The following is a 27,883-nucleotide window of genomic DNA, read 5'->3' as shown; positions in this document are numbered from 1 at the left end:
CCTTGGCGTATATATACCCATTGACATTGGTGGTGACTCTCTACAGGCCAGCGGCGGCTGTGGGAGGCCGTGAAACGAAGAAAAGCCATGTGTAAGCGAAAGTCCTGGATGAGCAAGGTGAGTGGATTGGCCTGTGGCAGGGGTGTGTCGGAGGGAAGAGCAAGGTCCCTAGGCATGACCTCACACTCTCCGTGTCCCAGTAGCAAGAGCCAGTCAGTCAAGTGTAGTGGGAACCATATGACCCCTGGGTAAAAGACCTCTTGTGTACCCCTTTCCCATCTTCGATCCCAAGAATCTAGGGAATTTCCACTACTATTTTTCTTAAAGACAGCTTCTTTTGTGCCTTCATTCTTTTCTAGTCTCTGGGGAAATCTTCTGCCTTAAGTAAATCTATCCCTTTTAACTACCTCTTTCCCATGGTCTCCCTCCCCTACCACCATCTTAGCTGAATTTAGAATTCATTCATTCCTGGGTCCTTTGCTTAGTGTCCTAAAAGACACTGAGAAAGGAAGTTTGTGTAGACCTGTTCTCAGCTCTTAGCAAAGTCTCTGGCCTTCTCTCCCTATCTCTGTCCGGTGGGCCCTATCCCAGAGGGCAGGGGTGGCATCAGGGGTGCTTTTCCTGGATTTGGCAATAGCAATTTCCTGGATGGCCCTACAGCAAAGGACCCACTTGAGAGCCTGATAAGGGGCAGCTGCACTGGGCCACGTGGTCTCCTTTGGTGGATGCTACTCTGGCCCTCTGCCCAGGCTGAAGGGAGAAAGGGAGGGGGTAGAGGAGAGAAGTGAGAAGAATAGAAGAGGAGAGAGGGTTGTGTGAAAAATGAAATAGTGAGGGCTAGGCCCAAGTCCTAGACTAAAGAGAGAAACCAGAAACTAGGACTAAGGGAGAATGCTATCATAGATGCTGGGATTTGAGTGGCTTTAGTGCCAGTGGCCTTGCCAATCTCAAGGAGGTCTTACTGGGCCAGTGTGGGATGGGGAACTAATGGCAGGGTAATGGGGTGGGTTGCTGCAGAGGAAGGAATTTTATCAGCCTAAACATGGGGATGTACCAGCTGGTGTAATTCATAAGCAGGAAAGGGGTGATTAGAGCTGTTTTGCCAGGATTCCATTTTATTTTCTTGGCTGGGAGTATATTTTCCCTTTTACCTGGTTGCTTTCCTGAAGATTCAGTCCATAGGCACCTCTATCTAACCTTGCCTCTCCTTTACTTCTCTTCCCAAACCACATTTTATCTTTATGCTCTTCTCTGAGTCTCTTTCTTATCTCCAAGATAAAATCTCAGCCCCATTAGACTGACCTGAGTGTTTCCAACCCTGCATTGCACCTCCTAGCCCCACCATACATACATACATTCACACATTCTCTCTCTCTGATTCTCTGTCTCTGTCTCTGTCTCTCTCTTGTCTGTCTCTCTGTCTCTCTCTGTCTCTCTGTCTCTCTCTGTCTCTGTTTCTTTCTCTCTGTCTGTCTCTGTCTCTGTCTCTCTGTCTCTGTCTTTGTCTCTCTGTCTCTCTCTGTCTGTCTCTGTCTCTCTCTCTCTGTCTCTCTGTCTTTGTCTCTCTGTCTCTGTCTGTCTCTCTGTCTCTGTCTTTGTCTCTCTGTCTCTATCTCTCTGTCTCTGTCTCTCTCTTGTCTGTCTGTCTCTCTGACTCTCTGTCTCTGTCTCTGTCTCTCTCTGTCTCTCTCTCTCTCTCTCTCTCTCTCTCTCTCCCAACCTCCTCCAAAACTAAAATTATCTTCTCCCCTGGGCAGGACGGGACAGAGTGACTCCCTGGGGAGGGGGCTGGAGATAGGCAGCACCAAGTGGCTATCAGAGGGAAGAAGCCAAAGCTAAAATTAGAAGGGGAGGTAGGGAGGGCCCCTCACTGCTTGAGAAGGGGTTAGGGTCAAGGGAGGCCCCGGTGTCTTTCCTGGCTCTGATTCCATGCAGGGATGGCATAAACAAGGAGCTGCAGATAGGAGACAGCTCAGTGCCTGCAAAGTGGCTGGGAAAGGGGGTAGGGAGCTGTTCTGGACTTCATGGACTATTCCATTAGTTCTGGACTTCATGGACTATTCCATAAACCAGAGCCAACTTCAAACCTTGGTCTAGACTGTGTCCTCTTACTTCTCTGACTCCCTTTCTTCCCTGTTTCCAGGTTTTCAGTGGCAAGCGCTTAGATGCAGAATTCTCCACTCCTCAGTCACAGAATACCTTCAGAAAGACGTCACCCATTCCAGGGATCTCAGTCGGGGAGGGGTCTCTGCAGAGCCTTACTTGTCTCATCGGGGAGAAAGACCTGAATTTATTTGAGAAGCTAGGAGATGGCTCCTTTGGAGTTGTTCGCAGAGGGGAGTGGGATGCTCCCTCAGGAAAGAAGGTGAGCTGGAGTTGCCTTCTAGATTTCCTGGGAAGATCAGAGAGAAGAGGAAAAGAGGAATGGGAACAGAGGGCTGTTAACTTGGAATCCATGGACATTTGTACATTACAGAGGATTGATGAACTTGGAAGGAAAAAAAATTATATCTTTATTTCAATATAACTAGTTTCCTTTGTAGTCCTATTCTGAAGAGTCCATAGACTTTCAGACTGCAGAGGGTTCCATCACACACAAAAAAGTTAAGAGCTTTGGATTAAAACAAATGTCTTGGTTATACCTAGGGCCGAACAGGAATGGTAGAGAAGACCCTGGAGTAGAAGTTGAGGGCAGGATTATCCTCATGATGACTCACCACCCCTTTCTCTGAAAAGAGTATATTCGCCTTCTACCTGCTGCACAATGAACTGAGGATAACAGGATCGGGGAAAGTCAGGAATTGGTGACTTTGGGGGACTTTGCTTAGGTTCAGCTAGACTTGTTTAACATTTAAACTCGAAGATTCCCAGAGAGCTAACTGTGAGACTGATGGCCACCCAGGGATGTTCAAGGCTGTCGACTTCCCTGAGACCCTATGAGCAGATACTAGTGTGGCCCTCCTACCTGTCTGACTCACAAGAATTGAGGTCCCTGAGATGATCAAAGTAAAAATCACTGATCTAAGGCCCTTCTTCTAGTTGTAGAATTTCTGGGAAGAGGTGGAATTTCAGAACTGAAACCGTAGAGATCATCCAGCACTAGCCCTTTCATTTTTTTTTAAATCTTTACCTTCCATCTTGGAATCAATACTGTGTATTAATTACAAGGCAGAATAGCAGTAAGGGCTAGGCAGTGGGTGTCAAGTGACTTATAGCTAGGAAGTGTCTGAGGACAGATTTGAACCCAGGACCTATTACCTGGAGCTTGCCCTGTTACTGCCTACTGAGGCCCCACAGGCACCCCATAATATCTCTCTCTCCAACAGGTGAGTGTGGCTGTCAAATGCCTGAAGCCGGATGTCCTGAGTCAGCCTGAGGCCATGGACGACTTCATCCGGGAGGTCAATGCGATGCATTCCTTGGACCATCGAAATCTAATCCGTCTCTATGGGGTAGTCCTCACTCCCCCCATGAAAATGGTGAGTGGGTCCTGGTTGGGGTATGGGGGAGGAGAAACATGGGCCAGAGAAGATGGAAGGCCTCTATCTTCTCCCAGCCTTCTACTAGCCAGTGTGGTATGGAATTATCTTCCTTTTCCTCCCCATCTTCCATTCTTAGAAGGACAAGAGCACCAACTGCCCCTTCTCCCCCACGGTGATGCTACAGTTCTATAGTAGAGAGTGGGAAGGCAAGGGCAATGTAGAAAACAGGCTGATGGTGATTCCGTCTTCCAGAATAATACAGTGTATGATCCCAAGGAGCCCAGCTGGATTTTCCCTTCTGGTTGCTCTCCGAATTTCTCTGTAGGACTCTCCCACACCCCTTTTTGAGGCAGGGAAATGTCCCCATCGCCTCCATGGGAATGCGGAGGCCTTGAGTTTGCCATCTTGATGTTTCTAATCTAGATGTCCCTGAATTTGCTGAAGGAAGGAAGGAAGGAAGGGACATTTATTAAGCACTTACTATCTAAGTATTGTATTAGGTTCTGGAGATATAAACAGAAAAGATTAAATAATCCCTAAGCTCAAGAAATTCACACTCTAATGAAGAAAAATTCTGAGCAGACCTTGCTGGTGATCTCTGACTGAGACTGAGGAGATGGGGAAGGGGAAATCCTAGACTTCAAATTGGAAAGGACTTCAGAAGCCAACTTGAACCGCTTGTTGGTCTGTATAGATGAGGAAACTGAGGCCCAGTCGTCAGGGAGTCCTGGTGGGGGTGGCTGTGGGGTTGAGGGCAGGATTCTTTCCCTGACTTCTGCCTCCCCTTGCTCCTCTGACGGCTCCAGGTTACAGAGCTAGCTCCTCTGGGATCTCTGCTGGACCGTCTGCGCAAACACCAGGGCCATTTCCTCCTGGGGACGTTGAGCCGCTATGCCGTGCAGGTGGCAGAGGGAATGGGCTATTTAGAGTCCAAGCGCTTCATTCACCGAGACCTGGCTGCCCGGAACCTGCTACTGGCCACCCGAGACCTGGTCAAGATTGGGGACTTCGGACTGATGAGGGCCCTGCCCCAGAATGATGATCATTATGTCATGCAAGAGCACCGGAAGGTTCCCTTTGCCTGGTGAGGGCGAAAGCTGGGAAACCATGGCTCTGAGCTGCCCTTTTCCCGTGCTGCATCCCTTTAAATTCTCCCTGTCCCCTTTCTGCTTGTCCATTATAGCCCTGGGTCCTGCTTGACTGCTCTTGGCGCCACTCTAAGACTGTCCTGCCTGCCTTTCTAGACATCTGGGTAGCAGACGAGAGAGTGCTGGACTTGGAATTATTAAGACTTGAGTTCAAATCTTATCTCAGACACTTCATAGCTGGGTGACCCTGAGCAATTTAGATAACTACTCTCAGCCTCAGTTTCCTCATTTGCAAATGGAGATAATAATAGCATCTATCTCTCAGGACTATTAGGCTCAAATGAGATAATACATGTAAAGCATTTTGTCAAACTTAAAGCATAATCTAAATGCTACTCATGATAACAATTGTATATTCTATTTCATATATTTATATTATATAAAGTATTTTTTTCTAAATAGAGCATATATTAAGTACTGTGCTAAATGCTGGGTTATGAACATTAAGTAGTATTATTATTTCTCCCCTTTGCATGTCCTCCACATAGGCCCGGCCCTATATCTACCCTGGACTGACCTGATCCAATCCCCCAACCCACCTGGAAAGACCTAGTCTAGGATAGCAATATTCCAAAGTAATCATTTACCCCATCTTGGGCCTCTGCTCGCCAGAGAGGACCATAGGAACTTGCCCTCCCTAATCTGGAGCAGGATTCTAGCCCTACCTCTGTCGTCAAGAGATACAGCAGCAGGTACTCTTCATGTGGCAGAGTGCAAGGCAAGTACCCATAGTGTATCTTCTTGGGCTCCCACACTATGGGTTATTTTTCGGTTCTTCTCCTACCAAAAAAAAATTAAGATTTCAGGATACATCACCTGGGGCCTGCTCATCCATGAAGGGCCCCTCCCAAAGGGGACTATAGTGATTTGGGGGTGAGGCAAAAATAGTTGTGGTTCATTAGTCTCAGTTCTTCAGGCTTTTTTTAGCTCTCCTCTCTACAGTGATGTGTCACGCCCCAGGGCCCTGCCCCCAAACCTTCACAACTGAAAAAACTTTTTTAAAGAATTAATTTATTTATTTAGACTATTTTCCCATGGTTACATGATTCATGATTTTTCCCACCCCTCTTTCCCCCCACTCCCAGAGCTGACAAGCAGTTCCACTGGGTTATACATGTATTATCGTTCAAAACCTATTTCCATATTATTCATATTTGCAGTAGAGAGATCCTTTAACATCAAAACCCCAATCATATCCCCGTCAAACCATGTGATTGATCCTATGTTTTCCCTTTGCATTTCTGCTCCCACAGTTCTTTCTCTGGATGTGCATAACGTTCTTTCTCATAAGTTCCTTTGGATTGTCCTGGATCATTGCATCGCTGCTAGTAGAGAAGTTCATTATGTTCAATTGTGCCACAATGTATTAGTCTCTGTGTACCACATTCTCCTGGATCTGCTCCTTTCCTTTTGCATCAATTCCTAGAGGTCTTTCCACATAACTAAAAATATGACTGTCATCTTTCTCTAACCCTTTTATCCCATTCCTTTGTTTTTTATTTTATATCCCATTCCTTTGTTTTTTATTTTATATCCCATTCCTTTGTTTTTTATTTTATATCCCATTCCTTTGTTTTTTATTTTATATCCCATTCCTTTGTTTTTTATTTTATATCCCATTCCTTTGTTTTTTATTTTATATCCCATTCCTTTGTTTTTTATTTTATATCCCATTCCTTTGTTTTTTATTTTATATCCCATTCCTTTGAACAGCTCCTCCCCCTACCTTTGAGTACCGACACATTTGACTTCTTTTCCCCAGCCTCTGGGACCCTGATTTAAGAAGACTGTCAGGCCACCTTCTTGTACTGTTCTCACTCATAGTTAGTGCTGGTGAGGAAGATGAGATACTCTAGGCAGCTTATGTAGTAAAGCTGTTAACCTTTTCTTGCCTGGGCTCTACCTTCCACCAGGTGTGCCCCAGAGAGCCTCAAGACCCGGACTTTCTCCCATGCCAGTGACACCTGGATGTTTGGCGTGACCCTATGGGAGATGTTTACTTATGGCCAAGAGCCCTGGATTGGCCTCAATGGAAGCCAGGTGAGAGTCTGAGTTGGTTGTGTTCCACTCTGCCTTCCCACCGTCATAAGATGGAACTAAGTTAATTCTGCTAGTTAACCAAACTCCCTATCTAGTTTTCCAGGGTTCAATGCCTGGATATTGAGCAAGGGGTTTAGAGTAGGGACACCAGATTCATTGGCAGCAGACATCTTTTAAATAATAATTTTTAAAAATTGATAAGCACCTCCTGTGTGCTGGACACTTTGCTAAGTGCTAGGGATACAAATATACAAAAATGCAAAAGATAGTTCCTGCCTTCAAGAAGCTTACACTAATGAGGGCACAACAGGCACAAAAATGATACAAAGCAAACTATACTTGGGATAAATGGGAAGTCATTAGCAGAGGGAAGGCCCTGGAATGAAGAGAAAATAGCAACTAGGACTATATGTGCTTTTTTCCCTTCCCATCTGTTCCTCGCTATATATCTGAGGGGTCTTAGTATTCTTCAGGTAGGGATTAGCTGATCATGGAGGGTTTGTAGTTGGCTACTTCTCCCAAGCCTTATAACCCATGCCTGGATTGATTCTGACCCTAAAGGATTCAGGTTTCACTTCATTAAAAAGGGGGATGATCACGTTAGTCCTCTGTTGGGAGATGGGGTGCAGAGATTTTGGGGAAGAAGGGGTCTCTAATTGCACCCAGACTGTGGCCTTCCCTCTCTCAGATCTTACACAAGATTGACAAAGAGGGAGAGAGGCTGCCTCGACCCGAAGACTGTCCCCGAGATATTTACAACGTCATGGTCCAGTGCTGGGCCCACAAACCCGAGGACAGGCCTACCTTTGTAGCCTTACGAGACTTCTTATTGGAGGTAAGGAGCCTGGGAGCCTGGAATCTGACCCTGGGGCAAGAGAAGCTGAGGGAACTTTGGGAACAGGGGATGGGGGAACGTGGGGGAGGAGGCTGGCACTGGGAGGGTATTCTCTGCTGAAGCTCTGAGGGAAGGCTGAGTGGCGGAGCTAACCTTGACCACTGTTCTCTCCCTACCCTCTCCCACAGGCTCAGCCCACAGACATGCGGGCCCTTCAGGACTTTGAGGAGCCTGACAAGTTGCATATTCAGATGAATGATGTCATCACTGTCATTGAGGGAAGGTATGGGTGGAGGGGGCCTCTGAGCTAGCTCACCTTTGGGTGGGTGGGTGTGAGCATGTTGGTGAAGGCTACAGGAGCACCAGCTCTGCTCCTGGGCTGAGGTCTGTGTGAAGGGACACAGGAGTTAGGACTCAAAAAAAATTCCAGCCTTCTTAGTCCTTGTCTGGGTTAGACGCTGTGGGGGACAAGCCCAGAGAGCAAAAGAATAAGAATTCTACTCTTTCACCCTTCATCATTAATTACATAGAGAAGCTCATCGCTCTAGAGCTGGAAGGATAAATCTCAGAAGCCATCCAAGTTCAGCCGTCTCATTTTAGAGATAAGGAGTGGAGGGCCAGAAAGGTTATTGCCCAAAGTGACATAAATGGCGGGTGGCAAAGCTGAGGCTTGAACCCCAATCCTCTGATTCCCGAGCCTGTGTTCTTTCTTCATTTGTCACACTGATTTCTAAAGAAATTAAGCATTGGAAGCCTCCAGCTCCTCTTCTACCCATTGGAGTCCCCTCTCCATCATCCCATCACCAGCATCCATAAGCATTTATTAAGAGCCTACCATGGCGGGAAGCTGGGTAGCTCAGTGGATAGAGATCCAGATCCAGAGACGGGAGGTCCTGGGTTCAAATCTGACCTCAGACACTTCCCAGCTGGGTGACCCTGGGCAAGTCACTTGACCCCCATTGCCTAGCCCTTACCTCTCTTCTGCCTTGGAACCAATACACAGTATTGACTCCAAGATGGAAGATAAGGGTTTAAAAAAAAAGAAAAGAAAAAAGAGCCTACCATGTTCTAGGCACTATGCTAAGGGCTTGGGATACCAAGAAAGAGCTCTCATGTTAATGGAGGAGACAACATGTCAATAACTATGCAGGGTGAAGGGCCCAGCACGTTGGGGGCAGGCGGAGTGGCCTGGACAAGGCTTCTTGCAGAGTTGAGCCTTGAAGGAAGCCAGGAGGCAGAGATGAGAGAGAATGGAATGGCACCCCGTCAGTGAGTGGAGGAGCAGTAAAAGTATACGAAGTTTGGACTGCTGCATGTTGCAATGAATAGAGCCCTGGGCCGAGTCGGGAAGACTCACGTTCAAACCTAGCCTCATACTGACTAGCTCTATGACCCTGTTTCCCTCAGTTTCTTTCTCTATAAGATGAGCTAGAGAAGGAACTGGCAAACCCCTCCAGTGTCCTTGCCAAGAAAACCCCATACAGGGTCGTGAAGAGTCAGATGTGACTGAACAACAAAACAGTGTAAGGAGTTTGCAAAGGTAGGAAAGGGCCAAGCTGTTACGGGCTTTAAAAGTCCTACACATCCCTGACAAATGATTTTTCAGCTTCTCGTGGAATACTTTGCACCAAGGGGGGGGGGGGTCACAGGGCTTTCTGTTTCCTTTCTGGACAGTTTGAATTGCTACGAAAAGCTATTGAGTGGCAGCTAATAGTTCAGCAGGTGGAATACAGGACCTGCATTAGAAAGACTGGCCTCAGACACTCACTGTGCTACTCTGGACTGTCAGCCTTAGTTTCCTCCTCTATAAAATGGGGATAATCATAGTACCTACCTCCCAGAGTTGTGAGGATGAAATGAAATCATATTTGTACAATGCTTTGTACAATTTGTACAATGTAGCACATTATTCTCAGGAGATTCTTTATTCTCCCAGACTCTTAAGCCTTTGCCAGTTTTCTCAGTTCCAGGTTGTCACTGTGTACCTAAGGGCCAGACTGTCATTTATTGGGGATGGGAGAAAACAAGGCACAAGAATTGATTGGGGCTGGCCCCATGGCCACATTGGCAAGAGCTCTGTCCTGCTCAAAGTTTCCCTCACTTCTGGACATAGTATTTGGAGACAGTGGGAAGAAGGTTGGTTTTGGAGTGAGATTTGAATCTTCATCTCCAGCATCCCATTTAACATCTATGTATTATGCTTAGGCAAGTCCCTTAGATTCCTGCCCATAGTTTTCTGGACATGGTGGCCTCTGAGATCCCTTCCATCTCTAAATCTGTGGTCCTATGACTTGCCTCGATTCTCAACCCTCCTAACCTCAGCACCCAGAAATCGGCAGCATCCTTTACCTGCTGGCCTCTCCCTAATCCCTTCCTGTTCATCCCCACTGATCCCCTCCCGAATCTGTCTGGTGGTCCGTTTTCAGAGAGATCTGCTCCCCCAGTACAACTGGAACTCTTCATTGCTTTCTCTTTCATTCTCACCATCTTGCACATATAAATTCACCGGACTTCTCTCTGATTTCCCAGTTCAGTGCCCTCCCAGGGAATAGATGAGTCTTCCCTTCATTCATTCCCTTCCACCCACACACACCATCTCCATCATTCCCACCCCTGAGGCTTCCAGGCTAGGCCCTCCCTATTCCTGACCCTGGGTAACTGCTGCCGCTCCACCCCCCACGTGCCTCTGCCTCCAGGTACCTCCTGAGTCACCAGCTTCTTTTCCCTCCAGCCCCAGCCAGGCAAGCATATGTACTGAAGGAGATGGCCCCACCTGCTGTTATCTGATACCTTAGAAGGTGGAACTGGTTCGGGCAGGGGCAGGGGTAGGGGCAGGTTCAGAGTTGAGAAGAGAGGTGAGGCAGGAAAATCCCCCTTAGGACTCTCTTCCCTATTCCTCTCCCTCCCACTTCCCAACCCCCCCCCCCCATGTTTTCTTTCTTTAAAAAAAAAACCCTTCCCTTCTGTCTTAATTAATACTATTAATTAGAAAAGTTAATGCTGTGTATTATTTCTAAGAGCCAGTAAGGGCTAAGGAATGGAGATTATGTGACCTGCCCAGGGTCACACAGCTAGGAAGTATCTGAGATCAGAATTGAATCTAGGACCTCCAGGCCTGGCTTTTTATCCACACAGCAACTAAGCTGCCTCCACTTTCCTCCCATCCATGCTACTTGTGTCACAGGGATGAAAACCTCCCCAAATGTGATCTCATGGGGTCTCTGGGGAGAATTAAAAGGAAGAGACAGCCAGAGCCTTCTGGGGCATTGGGTAGGGAGGAATTGTCTGGATGCCCACAGAGTGATGCTGCTTCATGCAGGAACTCGTGTGTCTGGGATCTCCTGGATTTTTGAGATTTCCTCATCAGGGCTGTGGGAGGAAGAGGCTGCAGCTGCTGAGCTCCTCCTCCAGAAGAATGGCTTCAATAATACCTGCCCAACTGGAGCTTTGCTGTTTCTGGGGTGTTCTCGGGATGTCTGTGGGATTCTCAGCATCAGATGATGGTTACTATAGATGGATGGATGAATTTCTAGTAGAGGGAGACAAGAAAAGAGACATAGAGAGAAGCACTGGGAGCCCAGAGGAAGAGGAGAAGCAGTGGAAATGTGTCCAGGGAGTAGCTATCAAAGGAAAGAAATAGGGAATGGGGTGAGTAGGGATTGGGTATAGGTGTGGATAAAGAGTTAGATTCCAGAGGGGGTCCTGAGCTGCCATTGCCATTGTGATGATGCAGTTTTTACATTGGGATATATCTGGTTCAGAATTATGAAACCGTGAACTTGACCAAAAAGCTTGAATTCAGATGATACAGATGTCGAGAAGAAACCCCTTGTCCTCTAGCTATGCTAACAATGACTTCTGTGTGGTTTGATCATCACCCTAAGAGGATTGAGGGATTTTCTTCACCCTGAGCTACCTCTGATCTAAAATGCGCCCCATAATACCAAACTACCCATTGCTATTTCTTCCTGGATTCATTCCAGCCCTCTTTCTGTTTGGGAGGTTCTAAGACTTAAGTCATGGTGCTGGACTGGGAAATGGTAGTTTTAAATGTTCTCTCTCCTTCAGTTGTGGATTTTTAGTTATTTTTAGTTTCTGGGCCAGGAATGTTGTGGATGGATTCCCCGGGTTTAGGTGTCAGCTCACCTGCCCATGGCTTTATTGAGATCGAACTAGAGGGGACCTCAGAGGTCATCTAGGCCATTACTCCTATTTTACCGATGAAGAAACTGATGCCCAAGGCCTTTAAGTCAGAGTGCTCTCCTTTCTTCTCCATCCACATGCCAGACAAGTCCTAGAGACGGAGAAGACCTCAGACTTACCTGATCCTCTTTTATGGACAGTTTTAAATGTTTTCCTCTTATTTCATCCTCTGCTCATCCCATACAGTGCAACCAGTTGCTTTAGATGTACTCCTCCTCTCCTTCGAGTCCCCCTTTCTCAGCTTTGCCTCCCAGATGTGAGTCAGGGTCATCATCCTCTGTCAGCTGCCCCAGGGCAAGAGGGAGGTCTGGGTACAGGGGCCCAGCCTGCCAACCATTCCCCAGGGGGTGACTCAGAGTCTTTGTGTGCTTTTGGGGCCTGGCTCTCTCTGTCACTGCCGGAACAGCAGGGGTGGAGGTAGGGGGTGGGGTGGGGGGGCTGGGAGGCCGCTCCCTCCTGGGAGGGCAGTTGTGGGATCACTCTGCTCCACCCTTCCTGCTTCTCCGGGCAGCTCCAGCTGCCTTTGCTGCTGCCTGGCAGCCTACGGCGTGGGCTCCAGGCTTTCCAGGGAGCCACCAACACTGGCCAGGACACAAAGCTCCTTGCATTTAGCTCCTGGATCCTATCAGACAGTGGGAGGTGAAGGGGACTGAGGCCAGAGCAGCCAGTGAGACCATTCTCTTTGTTTGTATGGGATTCTCTAGGCATCTGACTCTTGATCCAGTTTGGTTGTTATATATGTATGTTCTTTGCCTCCGCCACAGCTCATTGTTAATGGCTTTTCTCTGTCCTTGGTACTGTCTGTTCCTGGGTCTGTTCTTGTCTTTCAGCTTCTTTGGGAGGGAGGCAGGAACTGAGGGTGGGGTAGCTGTTTCCCTTTGGGGTCTTTTTCTGGTGCCCTGCATTGTAATTGGGGATGCTCGAAGCCCCAGGACCCAAGTGTGCCTTCAAGATACAGTTTTTCATGGGTTAGGAATTGTTGGCAGAGACATAGAGGAAGGATAGAATCAGACAAAAAGACGATTATCTTTCCAGTTGAATCTGTGTGTGAGTAGATGGGCATTGGGAAGCAGGGACCATTTGGGGGTGGAGAAGACTTTGTTGGGTAGGGCCTTGGGACGTAAAAGCATAAGAGTTGGGGAGGTGGGGTGGGGGTAGCTAGGTGGCTCTGTGGATTGAGAGCCAGGCCTTGGGTGGGTCCTGGGTTCAAATATGGCCTCAGATACTTCCTAGTTGGGCGCCCCTGCACAAGTTACTTAACCCCTTTTGCCGAGCCCTTACCAGTCTGTATTGATTCTAAGATGGAAGGTAAGGAATAAAAAAAATGTTGGAAGTAGTGACTGTGGGGTCTATCGGGATATGAGAGAGACACAGAGAGAGAATGTAAAGGAAGATACATTTGTGTAGTCAACCCTGATACTGGAGAAGTGAAGGGTCATACACAGTGTGTCCATTCCTTGGCTGGCAAGAGCGTGGTGGTCCTTGGCCTCTTGTCAGCCCGTGCCTCAGTTTCCCCTATTTGAAGCTGCCTCTGGGCCTGTCTCTACCCTAGGATTCTGAAAGGTATGGGATTGAAGTGGGGGTGGTGAGAGACTCTTAGTTAGGTGGGAGGTACGGGGCCATCTTCTTACTCATTTAGGGACTCTTATCATCTTCTCTGCACTGGCAAGGCTTGGCTGGTAGGGCTGGCTCTTCAGTTGCCATGGAAACAGATGGCTGAGCCCCACAGCCAGGCCTCCTCAGGGCAGTGCTGCCCCACTTAACAGGTGGGGGAGGAGGGGTAAGTGAGTGACTGGAAGGACCGGAGATAGTGGACTGTGGGAAGAGACTCTGCTAATGGGGTCTTGTGGGAGTTTGATTCTACACTTCTTTATTCATCAGGATCCTCTGTTCCACCGAACTCTAGAGAACCCAGTGAGCAATATGAAGGAAAAGGCTCGAATTTGTATCACTGTTTGAGGCCTAGAAAGACCTTCCAGTCCAGGGGCCTGAAAATAGAACCCCACCCCACCCCCAGGGCCAGCGGGCCAGGTAGTGCCTGCCTCCCTCATTCTTGTCCTCCTGTGGCTGGGGTGGAGAGGGGGACAGAGCAGGGAAGGGTTGGCCTTTGGGGCGCGCCACCGATGGCCAGAAAAGGGAGGAAACCTGGCCGCCAGTTGTTGGAGTTGGGGTTGTCTGTTTCTGAGGAGGGGAGGAAGAAGGAGACAAAGAAAGAAAAGGAAGTATTGAGAGTTTGATGGGGCAGGGCCAGGCCTTCGGGGCTGGCAGAGGTCGGGAAGGGTGGGGAGAAGGGGACACAAAGGACCTGGACAAGTGGAACAGCGCTCATGTTTTAACCCAGGAAGGAGCCTGACATCTCTCTCATCTCCTCGGCCTCCAAAAAAACCCACGAGGCTCTTGTTTGGTTTGGGGTTTTTTTTTTGGCTTCCTTCCATTTCTCACATGTGTTAATGAATAACTCTGAGGTGGTGTAGACAGGGTCAAACTTCCAGGTGACTCATTGGCCTCAGGAGGAGAAATGGGCCCCAGGAGTGGGGGTGGGGAGGAATAAGAGAGGTCTCAGTCCCCAGGGGCTGGCAAAGTACACATGGGGGGTGGCGGCATGGGAAAAGACAGAGGAAAGTCTGTGGGCTTCTCAGAAACATTCCTGCCTCACCCTTGGTTTTCATGTGGCAATCCTCTGGCTCTGGAGCACGATGGGGTGGTCTCTCCCCTGCCTGTGGGAAGCTTTTTATTTTAGGATAGGGGGTGTCACCGGCTCCCTTTGTCCTTTCTTATTCTCCCACCCTGAGGACTGGAGTGTTCATCATAGGGTGGTGATGTCTAGGGATTCAAGATGAGACTGGGGGGAAAGCTAGCTTGTTTCTTCTAAGGCATCTAGTGTGATAGAGCCCAGCCTTTGGACTTGGAACCTGTGGGCTGCATCCTATTGCTTACGTCCCAGTGTGACCTTGGGCAAGTCACTTGGCCTGAGTCTCAGTTTTTTCATCCTTAAAATGGGCAAAGGGGTAGGTAATACCTACCCTACTTCTTCCTAAGGGCATTGAATATCAAGTAAAAAAAAGCATTTGGACATTTAAAAAATATAATGAATGTTAAGTTCTGCCTACTCTAGTGCTATCTGGGCTAATCCTGGAGTGCCGCCCCTGGGTTATGATAGGGTTTCTGGACTTGATTTTGTTCTTATGGGAATAGGTTGTTCTTGGGAGTACTTCTGTGGCTATGGGGGCATTCCATTTACAGGTATTTGGAGGCAGGAGGACTGGCTTTACAACCAGTCCTTGGACAAATCACTGTTTTGGGACTCAGTTACTTGTAAAATTGGGGACGGGGGCATGCTGTCGAACTAGGTGATTTAAGGCCTTTTTTAGCTGGTCTCCGATACTTCCTCGCTTAATAAATGCTTGGGTCCATCCCCCTCCCCCCGCCCATTACACTACATCACATTAATTTCCCATCCAACAGAGGAATTCCTTAAAAAAGGAGGCATAAGATCCCTGGAAAAGCCACCTAACCACATTTGCCTGGCTCTTGCCTTTTTGTCTTAGACGTGTTACTTGTACAGGAAGCAAGGGTTTAAAGGAGTGAGGGGAATGGAGAAAAAGGGTTTTTCCCAAAGAAATGCATGTCTTGGCATTACTGTTACCAGTCACTGCTGGTCCCCAGGTTGGAGAGTCAGAGTGAGAACTTCTAAGTCCTTGCTTTCCTCTCCAAATTCACATAAACAAATCCCCTGGCCTTCCTTGGGGCGTCCAACCTTAACAGTTCTGGCTAGAGAAATCTTTAGGTGATAGTTTAGTTAGGTAGATAGTGTGGTAGAAGAGCCTGCAGCAGGGAAGATCTAAGTTCAAATCTAGCTTCAGGCCAGATTACTAATCGTGCAATCCTGGGCAAATCACTTAGCTACTGCCTCAGCTCCTTAAGTTTAAAATAGTGATAATCATAGCCCTGCCTTCTAGAGTCCTGAGGTTCACATGAGATCGCATTCGTAAAGCATTTAGCTCAACGTATGGTACATGTGTTTTTCCGTTGTGTCTGACTCTTGGCAAAGATACTGGAATAGTTTGCCATTTCTTTTCCAGCTCATTTTACAACTGGATAAACTGAGGCAAACGGAGTGAAGTGACTTGCCCAGGGTCACACAACTAGTGAGTGTCTGATGCCAGATTTGAACTCAAGAAAATGGCTACGGGTCAGGGGCTCTATCCACTGCACCACCTAGTTGCATTAATAGAATAGCCTCAACAGAAGGGAGGTAAAAGGTTTGCTAATATTTGCTGCGGTCTGACTTTTCTCACCTGGAATACTGTTATCAGGTCTTTGCACTGTATTTTTAATTTATCCGTTGAGTGATCTATCGGGATAGCAGGGGGAGAGGGTGAAGTTCTAGCAGTGATGTTGCATAGTGATTAAATGAAGATCTCAGGATGTCGGGCTGGGTGAGGAGCGGACTTGGGCTTGTGGGCGCCATGGCTGTCTGAAAGTGGTCATGGGGAAAGCAGGCAGTTCCATTTGTTCTCTTTGGTCCCCTTAGAGTAGATGTTTGGTAATCCAGGAAGTTGGCTTTTGGCTCAGTATAAAGAGCTTTCTAGAAACCAGTCTGGTCCCCCCAAAAGGGGAATGGTAATGAACTCTCTGTCATTGGAGGCATTCAGACAGAGCCTGGGTGGCTAGTTATCAGGGATGCCTCCTCTGTTGGATGAGAAATTAGTCTAATATAATGTAATGGGGAGGGACCCAAGCATTTATTAAGTACCTTGTAGATACAGTTAGCAAGGTGGCACAGTGAATAGAGTGTGGGGCCTGGAGTCAGGAAGACCTGAGTCTAATAGAGCATCAGACCCAACTGCATGACCCTGGACAAGCCACTTGATTCTGTTTGCCTCCGTTTCCTTAGCTATAAAATGAACTGGAGAAGGAAATGACAATCCATTCCTGTATCTTTGCAAAGAAAACTCCAAATGGGGTCACAAAGAACCAGACAGGACTGACATGATTGAACAACAACATTCACTTTACACTTTGCTAATTGCTTTACAAATGTGGTCTCATTTGATCCTCACAACCACCCTGGAAGGGAGGTGCTATTATCCCCATTTTACAGCTGAGGAAACTGAGGCAGATAGAGGTGAAGTGACTTGCCCAGAGTTGCAGAGTAAATTGTCTGAGGCTAGATGAATGCTCAGGTCTTCCTAACTCCAGGCACTCTATCCACCGAGTTGCCAAGCGGGAAGAATCCTCAATTTGAAATCAAGAGAGCTAGGTTTAAATCCCAGCCCCGTCGCTTAGCCAGCTCTGTGATCTCTGGCAAGTCATTGAACTTTACCAGATCTCAATATGCCTAATGACAGTCGATCCAAGTGTCTTCTGGCTTTCTGTCAAGCATGCTGTGGCCTGTGAGATCTCATCAGACTTTGAGATGACGTCCTTCTGATTTCTGAACTCTCTACTCTGCCTGAGCCTCTCCAGTTTGAGTTTGACAGAGGATGGGGGAGTGGGAGTAGCCCCTACGAGGAAAGCCAGAGGAATCTTGCTTATTTTTTTAAAGCAAGTTATTCTTCTCTGACTCCAACTCAAGTTAGAATAAAATAAAAATCTTAAGCAGCTTTTTCATGACCCAGGAATAAGGTCAAAGTAGGCCACCCCTATCCAGGGAAAGGGAGAGAAGAGAGGGCGTTCGAGTGAGTTTGTGTAGGGGGTAGTGTGCGTCTTGGCTTTCCTTCTGAGCCTGTGGCTAGAGGGAGAAAGGCCGGGGAGTCGGTCCACAGCCCCGTGCCAGTGCCTGACCCGCACATATACCTTGAGTCTGACAAACTAGGCAGAATCCCCCAGTTGTCCCTTGGTTTTTTACCATCTCGCTTTGGGCTTGACAGGGCGGAGAATTACTGGTGGCGTGGGCAGAATACGAGGACGCTGTGTGTGGGGCCCTTCCCGAGAAACGCAGTGACCTCGGTGGCAGGGCTGTCAGCCCATGACATCAGCCAGCCCCTCCAGAACAGCTTCATCCATACCGGCCATGGCGACAGTGACCCCCGACACTGCTGGGGATTCCCAGACAAGATCGATGAGTGAGTACCAGCCTGGAGATGCACTGTGGAGGGGATTGGGACTGGCCTGCATTTATGGGTACTTGTAGGCTTCATTGTCCAGGTCCTTTTCGGGGATTAGGTCAGCTAAGGACCAGCTCCCCTAGGTGCCCCTCCTCTCTTCCTCCCCCCGTATCTTTCTTCGTCGTGTCCCCCTCCACTTCCTGACCCCGCTTCACAGCCCCTTGCTCATGTCTCTCTTCTCCTTTCCTCCTCTAGTTTTCATTGCTCACCAAGGGAGAGGAATGCTGGCGGCCCCTCCATTAAGCTCAAGAGAAGGAGGGATTGTGGGGGGGAGAGAATGGCCATACAGCTAGTGTAGTCCTGGGGGAAGGATGGGACAGCTGAGAGGCTCTGCCCACCTTTGCCCCTTTCTTTCCAGAGTTTCTCTCATTCTGCTTTCCTTAGGATTGCATCGCATTTCTTTAACCCCTTACGTTCTGTCTTCGTAACAAACCTAGGGTGGAAGGGCAAGTGACTTCCCCGGGGTCGCACAAGTAGAAGGCTCTGAGGCCAGATTGGAGCCCAGCTCCTTCCTCCTGACTCTGGTCCTGCTCTTCTCTCCACGGCGCCCCTCATCATTTCCTTTTGATGCTGCTCAATTCCAGACAACAGAAGCCCTCCCGTACTCGGGCTCTGGTGGAGTACTGGAGGACCCTGGCTTTGTCCAAGACCTCTGTCCGTCTGAGAGGGGGCCAGAGTCAGTAAGAGAAGATAGACGTGGATTAAGCACGTCCTGGATGGCCTGTCAGAGCCATCTGGGCTGTGCTCCGACTCCCTCACGGGTCATCCACCCCCTCCTTTCACATAGGAGAACTGGAAGAGAAAGTGAGTGACCAGCCAAGGTTCACTCAGCTAGGAAGGAGCAGAGCTCGGAGTTCATCCCAGATCCTCTGAATCCCAATCCAGCCGTCTTTCCGTGGTCCTGCCCTGGCTTCATCATCTTTGGGTGCTGTGCTTCTGGGTCCTTTCTGAGAGCCGACCTCTAGGAGGTGCGGGAGGCACAGGGTAGAAAGGACTGGAAGAACTGCAAAGAGGGGGCACAGTGCCCCACTGCAGTAGTGCCCTCTGCCCTGTGCCTCATGTGGCGTGGCATGACAGGGTGGACCCAGCCCCATTCCTTAGGGCCTTAATCAGCCTTCGTGACTAAGGCCCAGATACTGACAGGCACAGACTGAAGTAGGAGGGCAGGGGAGAAGGCACACTGGCCCCCTGCCCCCTTGTTCCAGCTCTTATCTCTTAGCCATGGAATCTTAGCTTGTCAGAAAAGGAAGAGCGAGACCCTAGAAATAGTCTAGTCTGGGAGCAGCTGGGTGGCTCAGGGATAGAGAGCCAGACTTAGACATGGGAGGTCTTGGGTTCAAATCTGGCCTCATACACTTCCTACCTGTGTGACCCTGGATAAGACCACTCTTCTGCCGTGGAACCAATGCATAGTAGTGATTTTAAGATGGAAGGTAAGAGTTTTATTGTGTGTTTGTTTTGAAGTCTAGTATCACCCCCTCTTACAGCTGAGGAGACTGAGGCATAGAGAGGAGAGGAAAGTAGCCTGTCAGAGACCACATCGTTGGTGTTGGAGCCAGTGTTAGAACCCACATCTCTCTTTACTGTAAAAGTTCCTAACCTGGTTCATGAACTCGGGGATTTTTGTATTTAGTATGTTGGTGAACCATATTTCCATAGAATTGGTTTCCCTTGTAATCCTGCAGACTCTATGTTACGCATTTTAAAGCAGGATTCATTGGCAGATTGCCCAGATTGCCAGAGGTGTCCTACACATAAAAAAGATGCATAACCCCTGTGTTCCTGGGCCTGGGAGAGACGCATCCTGCTTCTTCCCCTTTTGGTCTGCATGCTTTGCAGCGGCTGCTGTCTCCTTGGATGCTTCCCCGTGTCCCCGTTCTTGCCCATCCCACCAGGGGAAGAGCGAGGAGCAAAGCTTCCCCTGGTCTGCTTCTGCTCACAAACACGCCGCTCTGGTTTTCTCTACAGATTGTATCTGGGAAACCCGATGGATCCTCCCGACCTGCTAGCGGTGGAGCTGAGCACCTCCCGCCCCACGCAGCTCCTAGGAAGGGTCAAAAGTAAGAGTCCGCCCCTCCCCAGGATGCCCCCTCCCCGCTCCACCCCCCGGGGCTTTGAATAGGAAGGAGTGGGCAGCCTCTTCCTAAGGACGCCTCCATGCTGTTGGCTTGGCTCAGGGCTGGGGTGAAAGCAGCAGGTGGGTCAGCTTTGGCCCTGATCCCCCCAACTACAAGTGGGGCACCTGGTGTTGGCTCTTCTTGTATCCGCCAGTGGTGGGCATCATTTGGACATGGCCCTGGATTATCCCTGGACTTGCTGCTGGCCCCTCCCCCATGCTCCGTGCCCCTCCTCCCCTCACTAGCTTAGCACTAGGGCTTCATTCCCTGGCTCTCCGCCCTAGCTAAGGCTCCTTGTCCGGCACTAGCCTCCTGCTCGTCTCCCTCTGGGAGCGACTCTGCCCCTCGCCTCTCCAGATGCATGTTAGCCAGTTTCATTTCCTGCTCACCTTTTGCCATCCCCTCTTTCCCCTTCTCTTCCCTATTTCTTCCCTTTCCCTTCTTTTCTCTTCCTGCCTCTTTTCTACCTTCTCACCTCTCCCCTTTCTTCTTCTCTCCCTCCCTCCCTCCTCCATCTCTTTCCCCTCTCTGCCTCTCCTTCAAAAACCTGCTTCTTGGTCCCTCTCTCCTCTCTTCTCTGTCTCCTCTCTTCTCTCTCCTATTTCTCCTTTTTCTCTCCCTGTCTCTTCTTTCTCCTCTCCCTTCCTCACCTTCCTCATCTCTCCTCCTCCTTTTCTGCCTTCCCCTCTCTTCTATGTCCCCATCTCTCCCCATCTCCCCTCTCTCTTCCTCACTTTTCCCCCTCTCCTTTCCTCCTTTGACTCTTCTTTCTCTCCTCCTCTCTCCCTTCTTCTCTGTCTCTTCTTTTCTCTCTCCTCCTCTCTTCATTCTTCTTTCCTTCCAATCTCTGTCTTCTTTTTCCCCCTCCTCCCTTATGTCTCCCATCTCCTGCCTCTGCCCTGTCCCTGTGGCCTCTCTTCCAGGGGAGCCTCCGCCTCGCCCGCCTCAGCCTGCCATCTTCGCTCAGAGTAAGTGGGGCCGTTCTCGTCCTCGATGCCCTGGGCCCTGCCCCTGTCCCCTCTGTTCTCTCATAACTCCTCTCCTTCTTGAAGGTACACAGCAGGGGCTGAAATGGGGGGAGGGAGTGTGCTGTGAGCTTCCCGCCACCCTCCCCTGGCATGACCCGGCCTCTTCGGACTCTTGGTGCTTGGCATCCTCCTCTCTGAGAAGCTCATCTCCTGCCTGCCTCCCTTAAACCTCAGGCCGAGGTGCCAAAGACCTGCAGTCTGTTCTCATGAACAAAGCTCCACCCCAGAGTAGGGGTGCTGTTTCCTTTCGCTGCCATTTCCCCTGGGAGCCCCCGCAATGCTGATTGTCCCTCCCACCCGGCACTAACTCGTGTGGGGTGTGTGGGCGGGCCAGGAGATGGGGATGCTGGGAAACAGGAGCGGGCCACAGCTCTGGAGAGAGATCTCCTATGGGGCGAGGATGCGGTCAGAAGTAGCCGAGGGTGGCTCTGCCCTTCCATGCTGGGACGCGGGTGGGGCCTGGGTTGGCTGGCGTGGGTTAGGTTCTGCCCCTTAGGGGAGAGGGAGGCCGCTTGGGTTTTCCTCTCGCTACCCTAAGAAACATCAGCGCTGAATCTTGACAGCCCCTTCCCGGGGAACCCCCTTCCCCTCTGTCCCACAGAGCCTACCTACGACCCCGTCAGCGACGAGCAGGACCCGCTGGCCACCGACCTCAAGCGTCTCTGTCTTCGGAAGCCGGGCCTCCCCAGGGGCCTGTGGCTGGTCAAGCCCTCCGCCCGAGTGCCGGGCACCAAGACGGGCCGGGCCGGGGCTGAAGTGTCCCTCATTGACTTTGGTGACGAGCTCGCGGCGCCGTACCCCAAGCCCAGCGCCCCCTCCCTCGCCCAGCTGGCCATGGACGCCTGCTCGCTGCTGGACAAAACGCCCCCGCAGAGCCCCACGCGGGCGCTTCCTCGGCCCCTGCACCCCACGCCTGTGGTCGACTGGGATACCCGCCCGCTGCCCCCGCCGCCAGCCTACGATGACGTGGCCCAGGATGAAGATGACTTCGAGGTGTGCTCCATCAACAGCACCCTGGTTGGGGCCAGAACCCCCGAGGGGCCTCCCCACGGAGAGACCAACTACGCCTTCGTGCCTGAGGCTGGGCGGCCCCCTCCACCCCTGGAAGACAATTTGTTCCTCCCGCCCCAAGGAGGGACCAAACCCCCTAACTCCCTGCAGACTGCGGAAATCTTCCAGGCTCTGCAGCAGGAGTGCATGCGCCAGCTGCAGGTGCCATCCTCGTCTCTGGCCTCCTCTCCGAGCCCCGGCGTAGCTGGAGAAGACAAGCCCCAGGTTCCCCCCCGAGTGCCAATCCCACCTCGGCCCACACGACAGCGAAGCGAGTTGGGCTGCCGCTCGGGGGAACTGTCTCCAGCTTCGGGGGGTGAAGAGGAGCCCGGACGGTGGAGGGGGGCGGCCCCACCCCCTCAGATCCCCCCGAGGGAGCCCTTCTCTCCCCAGGGCTCCCGGACCCCCAGCCCCTTGGCACTGTCTGGCGGATCTCCCTTGCCCCCTCGGCTTTCCAGCTCCCCGGGGAAGGCCATGCCCACCACGCAGAGCTTTGGCTCTGACCCCAAGTATGCCACACCCCAAGTGATCCAGGCCCCCGGCCCTCGGACGGGGCCCTGCATCCTGCCGATCGTCCGAGATGGCAAGAAGATCAGCAACACGCATTATTACCTGCTTCCGGAGCGGCCCCCCTACCTGGAGAGATACCAGCGGTTCTTGCAGGAGGCGCAGAGCCCCGAGGAAGAGCCTCCCTCCATCCCCGTCCCTCTGCTGCTGCCGCCCCCCAACACGCCGGCCCCCACGGCCCCCACTGCTACCGTGAGGCCCATGCCCCAGGCCACCCTTGACCCTAAGGCCAACTTCTCAGCCAACAATAGCAACGCAGGGGCCCGCGCCCCATCCTTGAGGGCCTCCGCCCGTCTGGTGAAGGGCTGCCCAGGGGACGGGCTGGAGGCTGGGCGGCCCACAGACAAGATTCAGATGGTGAGTCCCGGGCGCGACACGGTCGGGGGAGCGGGGCCTTTCAGGGACGCTTGGAGCAGGGGCCCCTCAGAATTGGCGCCCAGCCCCGTGAGCCGTCCTGACGGAGAGTGGTGGGGGTGTGCCCAGGTCCAGGCCATGGTGCATGGGGTGACCACAGAGGAGTGCCAGGCGGCCTTGCAGAACCACAACTGGAGCATTCCGAGGGCTGTGCAGTATCTGAAGGTACCGTCCCTCGCCCCGCCCGCCTCCCAAGAGCCTGCGGAGGCTGCCTCTCCTCCGCTCCTCTGACTAGTACGCCGCCCGCTGTGCCCCGGCCAATGCCCTCTTTGCTCTTCCCCTCCTCACCCTCCCACAGGTGGAGCAACTCTTTGGCCTGGGTCTGCGGCCAAGGCAGGAGTGCCATAAGGTGCTGGAGATGTTTGATTGGAACCTGGAGCAGGCTGGCTGCCACCTGCTAGATTCCTGTGGTCCCGCCCACCAGAAGTACGTGTTCCTCTCCTGGTCGGCCCCTCTTCTCCCTGCCTTCTCCGCCCGGCCCCATGGACCCCCGGGAGCCGGGCCCTTCAGGCCCAGGGACCCAACGTTCCCCAGAGGCTAGCGCGCCTCCCCAGGCTCAGGGAGCACCCCGGCCAGCAGCCAGGCCCCAAGCCGAGGTGTGAGGGCAGAAAGCCCTGGGAGGGGGAGAGGTGGACCCCGAGGGTAAGGCAGCCCTCGGCGGTGATCTCTCCCAAGCATGCAACCCCTCTCTTCTTGCAGGCGCTGATGGCAGGTCTGGGGAGCCGGAGAGCCTCACTTAAGGGGGGGTCCTGTTAGTCTGCCTGAAGGATCGTTTGAGCCTGCCCTGCATGGCGGGGCCAGGGAGGGGCCGGGGGCACCTGCTGCTACCTTCTCTCCCCCCCCCCCCTTCTTCAGCTAGGCAGAGAGGATCCAGAAGGAGCGGGAGACTCGGAGGAGGCTGCCCTTTCCCAGTGCTAGTTGTAGCCATTCCATCCATCTGCTTCTCCCAGGGCCGCTGCAGAGGGACAGCCGAGGAGGAACATGGGGAAGGGGGGGAGGCCCGGGAGGACGAGGGACGGCCCAGGCCCGAGCGCCCCCTTCCCTCCTGCCTCTGCCTCGCTTCCCTCTAGGGACCAGATTCTAGGGCAGCCCCGAGCTGTCTGCTTGTGTCTGTGGCCTTTCCTCAGCGGGGGAGTGAGGGCAGGCGGGAGAGCCAGATGCTTTGCTCCCCCCGCTGGAGCTCTTTCTGGGCAGGGGCAGGCCTGGCTGTCCGGGGAGCGAGCTCTCAGGATACAGACCCCACTGGATGTTCCTCCTGGGTGGAGGTCACTCGAGGTCGAGAATTTCAGGATGTTGGAGGCAGGGAGGATGTAAGGCCCATTTCAGGGCGGGGACGGAGCCCCAGGATGTGCAGAAGGGAACCAATGCCCCGGCAGCTAACTTGGAGACCAGCGCTCCCATCCGCCCCACTGCTGTTCTGTTTTCCCCAACCACCTCTGTTGCCAAAGTTGCTGCTGTTGTCCTGCCTCCACACATCTGCTTCTTCCAGAGAAATAAAGTTAGTTTCTATTTTACATTACTGAGGTGTCCGTGCGGTGTCTTTGCCTCCTAGGCAGCAGGGAGAACTTGGCATAAGCCCTCTATGCCATGCCCAGCCCAGCCATCGTCTTCTGCCTATTTAGGCTCTTAAAAATGGTTCTTTTCCCCCCTAAATCTTTATTTTCCATCTTAGAATCAATTCTGTGTATTCCAAGGGCTAGGCAATTGGGGTTAAGTGACCTGTCCAGGGTCACACAGGATTTGAACCCAGGACCTCCCATCTCTAGGTTAATTTCTCAATTCACTGAGTCACCTGGCTGCCTCCTCCCCAGACTCTTGATGCTATATGACTCACCGTGGAGAAAGGGTGAACCTAAGGGATCTCATTCTATGGCTTTCCAATAGGCGATAGAACTGGAAGATGGTGGTGGTCTGTTGATTGATGAAGGGACTTGGCCCAGACAAGGGAAGCCCCCCCCCATCCCCGGGGGTAAAAGTGTTGGGGGAGACATTGAGAAAGTATCTGGAAAGGTTCACTACTAGAGTCCCAGCCCAAAGGACCCCCTACAGTGGAGGAGACACACAGGGCCCACAGAACAGTCCCAAGTGTAGCCTCAACCCTGTATAATTGGGAAATAGCGAACAAAATCAATTCAACAAAACACTGACTATACTTCATTTAAAATCAAAGATGTTACGCAGTCCTCAGGGATCCCAGTCTATGGGGTGGTGGCCCCTATTTACATTTGAGTCTGACACTTCTGACAGGGATGAGCTCCAGGTGTTGGTACTGCAAGACCTTTACACTTAGCCAGAGTTCACGGCTTTCAGCCTGGACAGCAGTAGAATCAACATGGAAAAGAAAGAAGACTTGGGTTCAGGTCTCTCAACCAGGCCACTAAACTTGTTGTGTGACCTCAGGAAAAGACACTCAACCTTTCCAGGTCTCAGTTTCCATCAGCTACTTTATATATATGTAATATATATATATATGATGTAGAAATATAGATAAAAATACATAATTTATATATATAAAATGTAAAAATCCCTGCCACAGTGCAAAAAATATTTGAATGTTTCCTTCATGAATCTGTGGTCTCCTTGCTACAGGCACTGCCCATCAAGGTAGGTTCTCACTCATCCTCTACTCATCCTATACATCATGTCCTTCTACACATCCTCCACAGGTCTACCAGAAGTTGTTGAGGCTTTCCTCTTGTGGCTTTCAGCATGGCTGCCCATCCACCAGCTGTGCCTTCCTCTTCATCCATGAGTGAATTCTTGGATTGTTCTTTTACACCGCTTCTTGCCTCAGATTCCTCTGGGACAATCTGCTTATTCACACCCAGCATGCATCTCACCGGTGCCCTTTAGATGACTCACAACTTGGATTCTTGGGAGGTTGTGCTGCTCGGTGATTCACTGCTTTTTAGCATCCTTGGAAGAACATTGGTGTCTAACAGATGGCTTTCAGAGAGGCTCACTGAGTGCAAATGACTCAAATATGAGGTGGCAATGGAGGGGTGGCTTGGCTGGGCTGGGAGGGGGGGGCCTTTCAGTTACTAAGCCCATCAATATTAGTAACCTCTCATGATGTCATCATCCCCTTCTCCCAAATAGAGGGATTGAGGTAGAAGAGACGTCTGGAATGGAGCCATCATAATTGTTGACTAAGCTCCATGCCTATCCCAGTAAGAGCCAGACTTCATCTACTCACCATTTGGTGCTCACTGTGAGGATATAGTGGAAAGAATTCTGGATTTAAAAATGAGGAGAGATCTGAATTAAAATCCTGCCTCTGCTGTTTACTAGTGGTGTGACCATACTTCTACTTGAACTACTCTAAGCCTTGGTTTCCTTGTCTGAGATCATTTGTGAACCTTAATATGTAATATTAATGTTAGCTCTTATTTTATGAATCCAGGGGTTTTCTCAGGTATTCTGAAATCCCCAAATGATATACCAGCATGGGGATTTCATTACTTTAGGAAGCAGCAAAGAGGATGAGGGGAGTCCCAAAGAGACTTTGGGTTCAAATACTACCTCTAATACTGACTGCAGAAGCCTAGGGAAATGACTTAAGCTCTCCATGTGCTTTTGAGAGCTGAACCTGTGGTCTCCCAAAGTGGAAAGTCCTTCTGAGTAGGTGGAGCGGTCAGGCAAATAAGAGATGAGTGCTTAGACTTGTGCTTAGGCATCACTCAGCATTCTACCATTGCACGGGGTTTGTTTATTATATAGCTTCAGTGAGCACATGCTTTTCTGGCACACAATCATCTTTCAATATACATGTTTACATAGAACCTAACAACAGACGTGAAGCCTAAGGAGAAAGTCAACAAAACATTGTTGCTAAGTGCAGAGTCAGAGGGTAGAATCAACATGGCACAGATTTGCCAGAAGTTTTTATGCCTAGAAAAAAGGGTCTTATCTAAGTGGTTACATAAGAATCCTTAGGTTTAATTTTTTAAGTGGGATCTCCTGATAATATTCTGGGGAGACAGAGTGGGACATCTGTATTAACCATGCAAGCATGTTGTTCTCATCTATTTTTCCTGGGGCTAAGTAAGAATAATAATCATAGCAATCCTAATAATAAGGGAATGTTAATAAGGAAAGTCACTTAGGGGGGGTTTCAGTGGATGTTTCCATCCTTCCTGGGGGCTGCTTTGCAGTCCCCGGTTTCCATGTGTGACTGTGTCAAACAGTGTAGTCTTTAATGTCTCCCAGCAATGCACCATGGGCAATTTCTTAGATCTTATCTATGAAGTCATCAGGGAGGTGTAGGGCATGCCCCACACTTCTTCATCTTGTAAAAATGCGTCAGAAAACACAGACTCTTGGTCTGGAGTCTGATTGTAAGGGTAAGAGGGTAAAGAAAAAAGAGGTGTAGATTATAGAATGGGGAAGTCAGTTACCATAATGGCAACTAAAGGGGTCAGTTATTAGGGTTTATGTATGGGAGATTTCTGAACCCGGGGAGAAAGGCTTAGGGATGAAGAAAGCTTTGAGGTGGGTTGTCTCAATCTGGGGTGATGAATAGTTTTGAGAACCTTGTATAAATTTCCAGGGGAAATTTAAATCTCTAAAATCCTGATTTTGGATCAGCAAAGCCTGAGTTTCAGGGCTTGGTCCCTCTGGGTCCAAGGTACCAGGTAAAATTACAGGCCCTGAATTTACCCTCACTTCCAAGAACTCCCTAAATTGTCCCTTTTCCTCAAGAAAATGCTCATGTGAGCTGCAAAAAAAAAAAAAAACAGGTCTCTTAGAACCCAATGAACATAATGAAATCTACTGACAATCCCATTAATTCAATTTGGCTAGTAAGTTCCTTGAGGTCAAGAACTATTTTTGTATTTTTATCCTCAGTGCCTGGTACCTAATGGGTGCTTTTTTTGAGGGGGGAGAGG

At 50.4% G+C, this 27,883-nt stretch overlaps 1 protein-coding gene across 28 annotated transcripts in view; it reads left to right on the top strand.

Moving 5' to 3' along the window:
- Nucleotides 1–24,513, top strand: part of TNK2 (tyrosine kinase non receptor 2) — a 45,169-nt gene extending 20,656 nt beyond the window's left edge. For 8 of the 28 annotated variants that reach the window (XM_056797152.1, XM_056797162.1, XM_056797163.1 and 5 more), the window contains 13 exons: nucleotides 47–117; nucleotides 2,144–2,365; nucleotides 3,327–3,479; nucleotides 4,289–4,566; nucleotides 6,544–6,670; nucleotides 7,359–7,505; nucleotides 7,694–7,788; nucleotides 17,582–17,776; nucleotides 19,787–19,878; nucleotides 20,859–20,987; nucleotides 21,565–22,937; nucleotides 23,064–23,159; nucleotides 23,293–24,513. In XM_056797152.1, the coding sequence (XP_056653130.1) occupies nucleotides 47–117; nucleotides 2,144–2,365; nucleotides 3,327–3,479; nucleotides 4,289–4,566; nucleotides 6,544–6,670; nucleotides 7,359–7,505; nucleotides 7,694–7,788; nucleotides 17,582–17,776; nucleotides 19,787–19,878; nucleotides 20,859–20,987; nucleotides 21,565–22,937; nucleotides 23,064–23,159; nucleotides 23,293–23,535 (3,221 nt within the window). In that variant the 3' untranslated portion in view covers nucleotides 23,536–24,513. The remainder of the gene's footprint in view (nucleotides 1–46; nucleotides 118–2,143; nucleotides 2,366–3,326; nucleotides 3,480–4,288; nucleotides 4,567–6,543; nucleotides 6,671–7,358; nucleotides 7,506–7,693; nucleotides 7,789–17,581; nucleotides 17,777–19,786; nucleotides 19,879–20,858; nucleotides 20,988–21,564; nucleotides 22,938–23,063; nucleotides 23,160–23,292) is intronic. The other 20 variants (XM_016433522.2, XM_056797161.1, XM_056797167.1 and 17 more) reach the window with 10 other exon arrangements.
- The last annotated feature ends 3,370 nt before the right edge of the window (nucleotides 24,514–27,883 follow it).

The sequence above is a fragment of the Monodelphis domestica genome, chromosome 4 (assembly GCF_027887165.1).
Source record: "Monodelphis domestica isolate mMonDom1 chromosome 4, mMonDom1.pri, whole genome shotgun sequence".
NCBI lineage: Eukaryota > Metazoa > Chordata > Mammalia > Didelphimorphia > Didelphidae > Monodelphis > Monodelphis domestica.
This window is presented reverse-complemented; position numbering and strand designations above follow the sequence as displayed.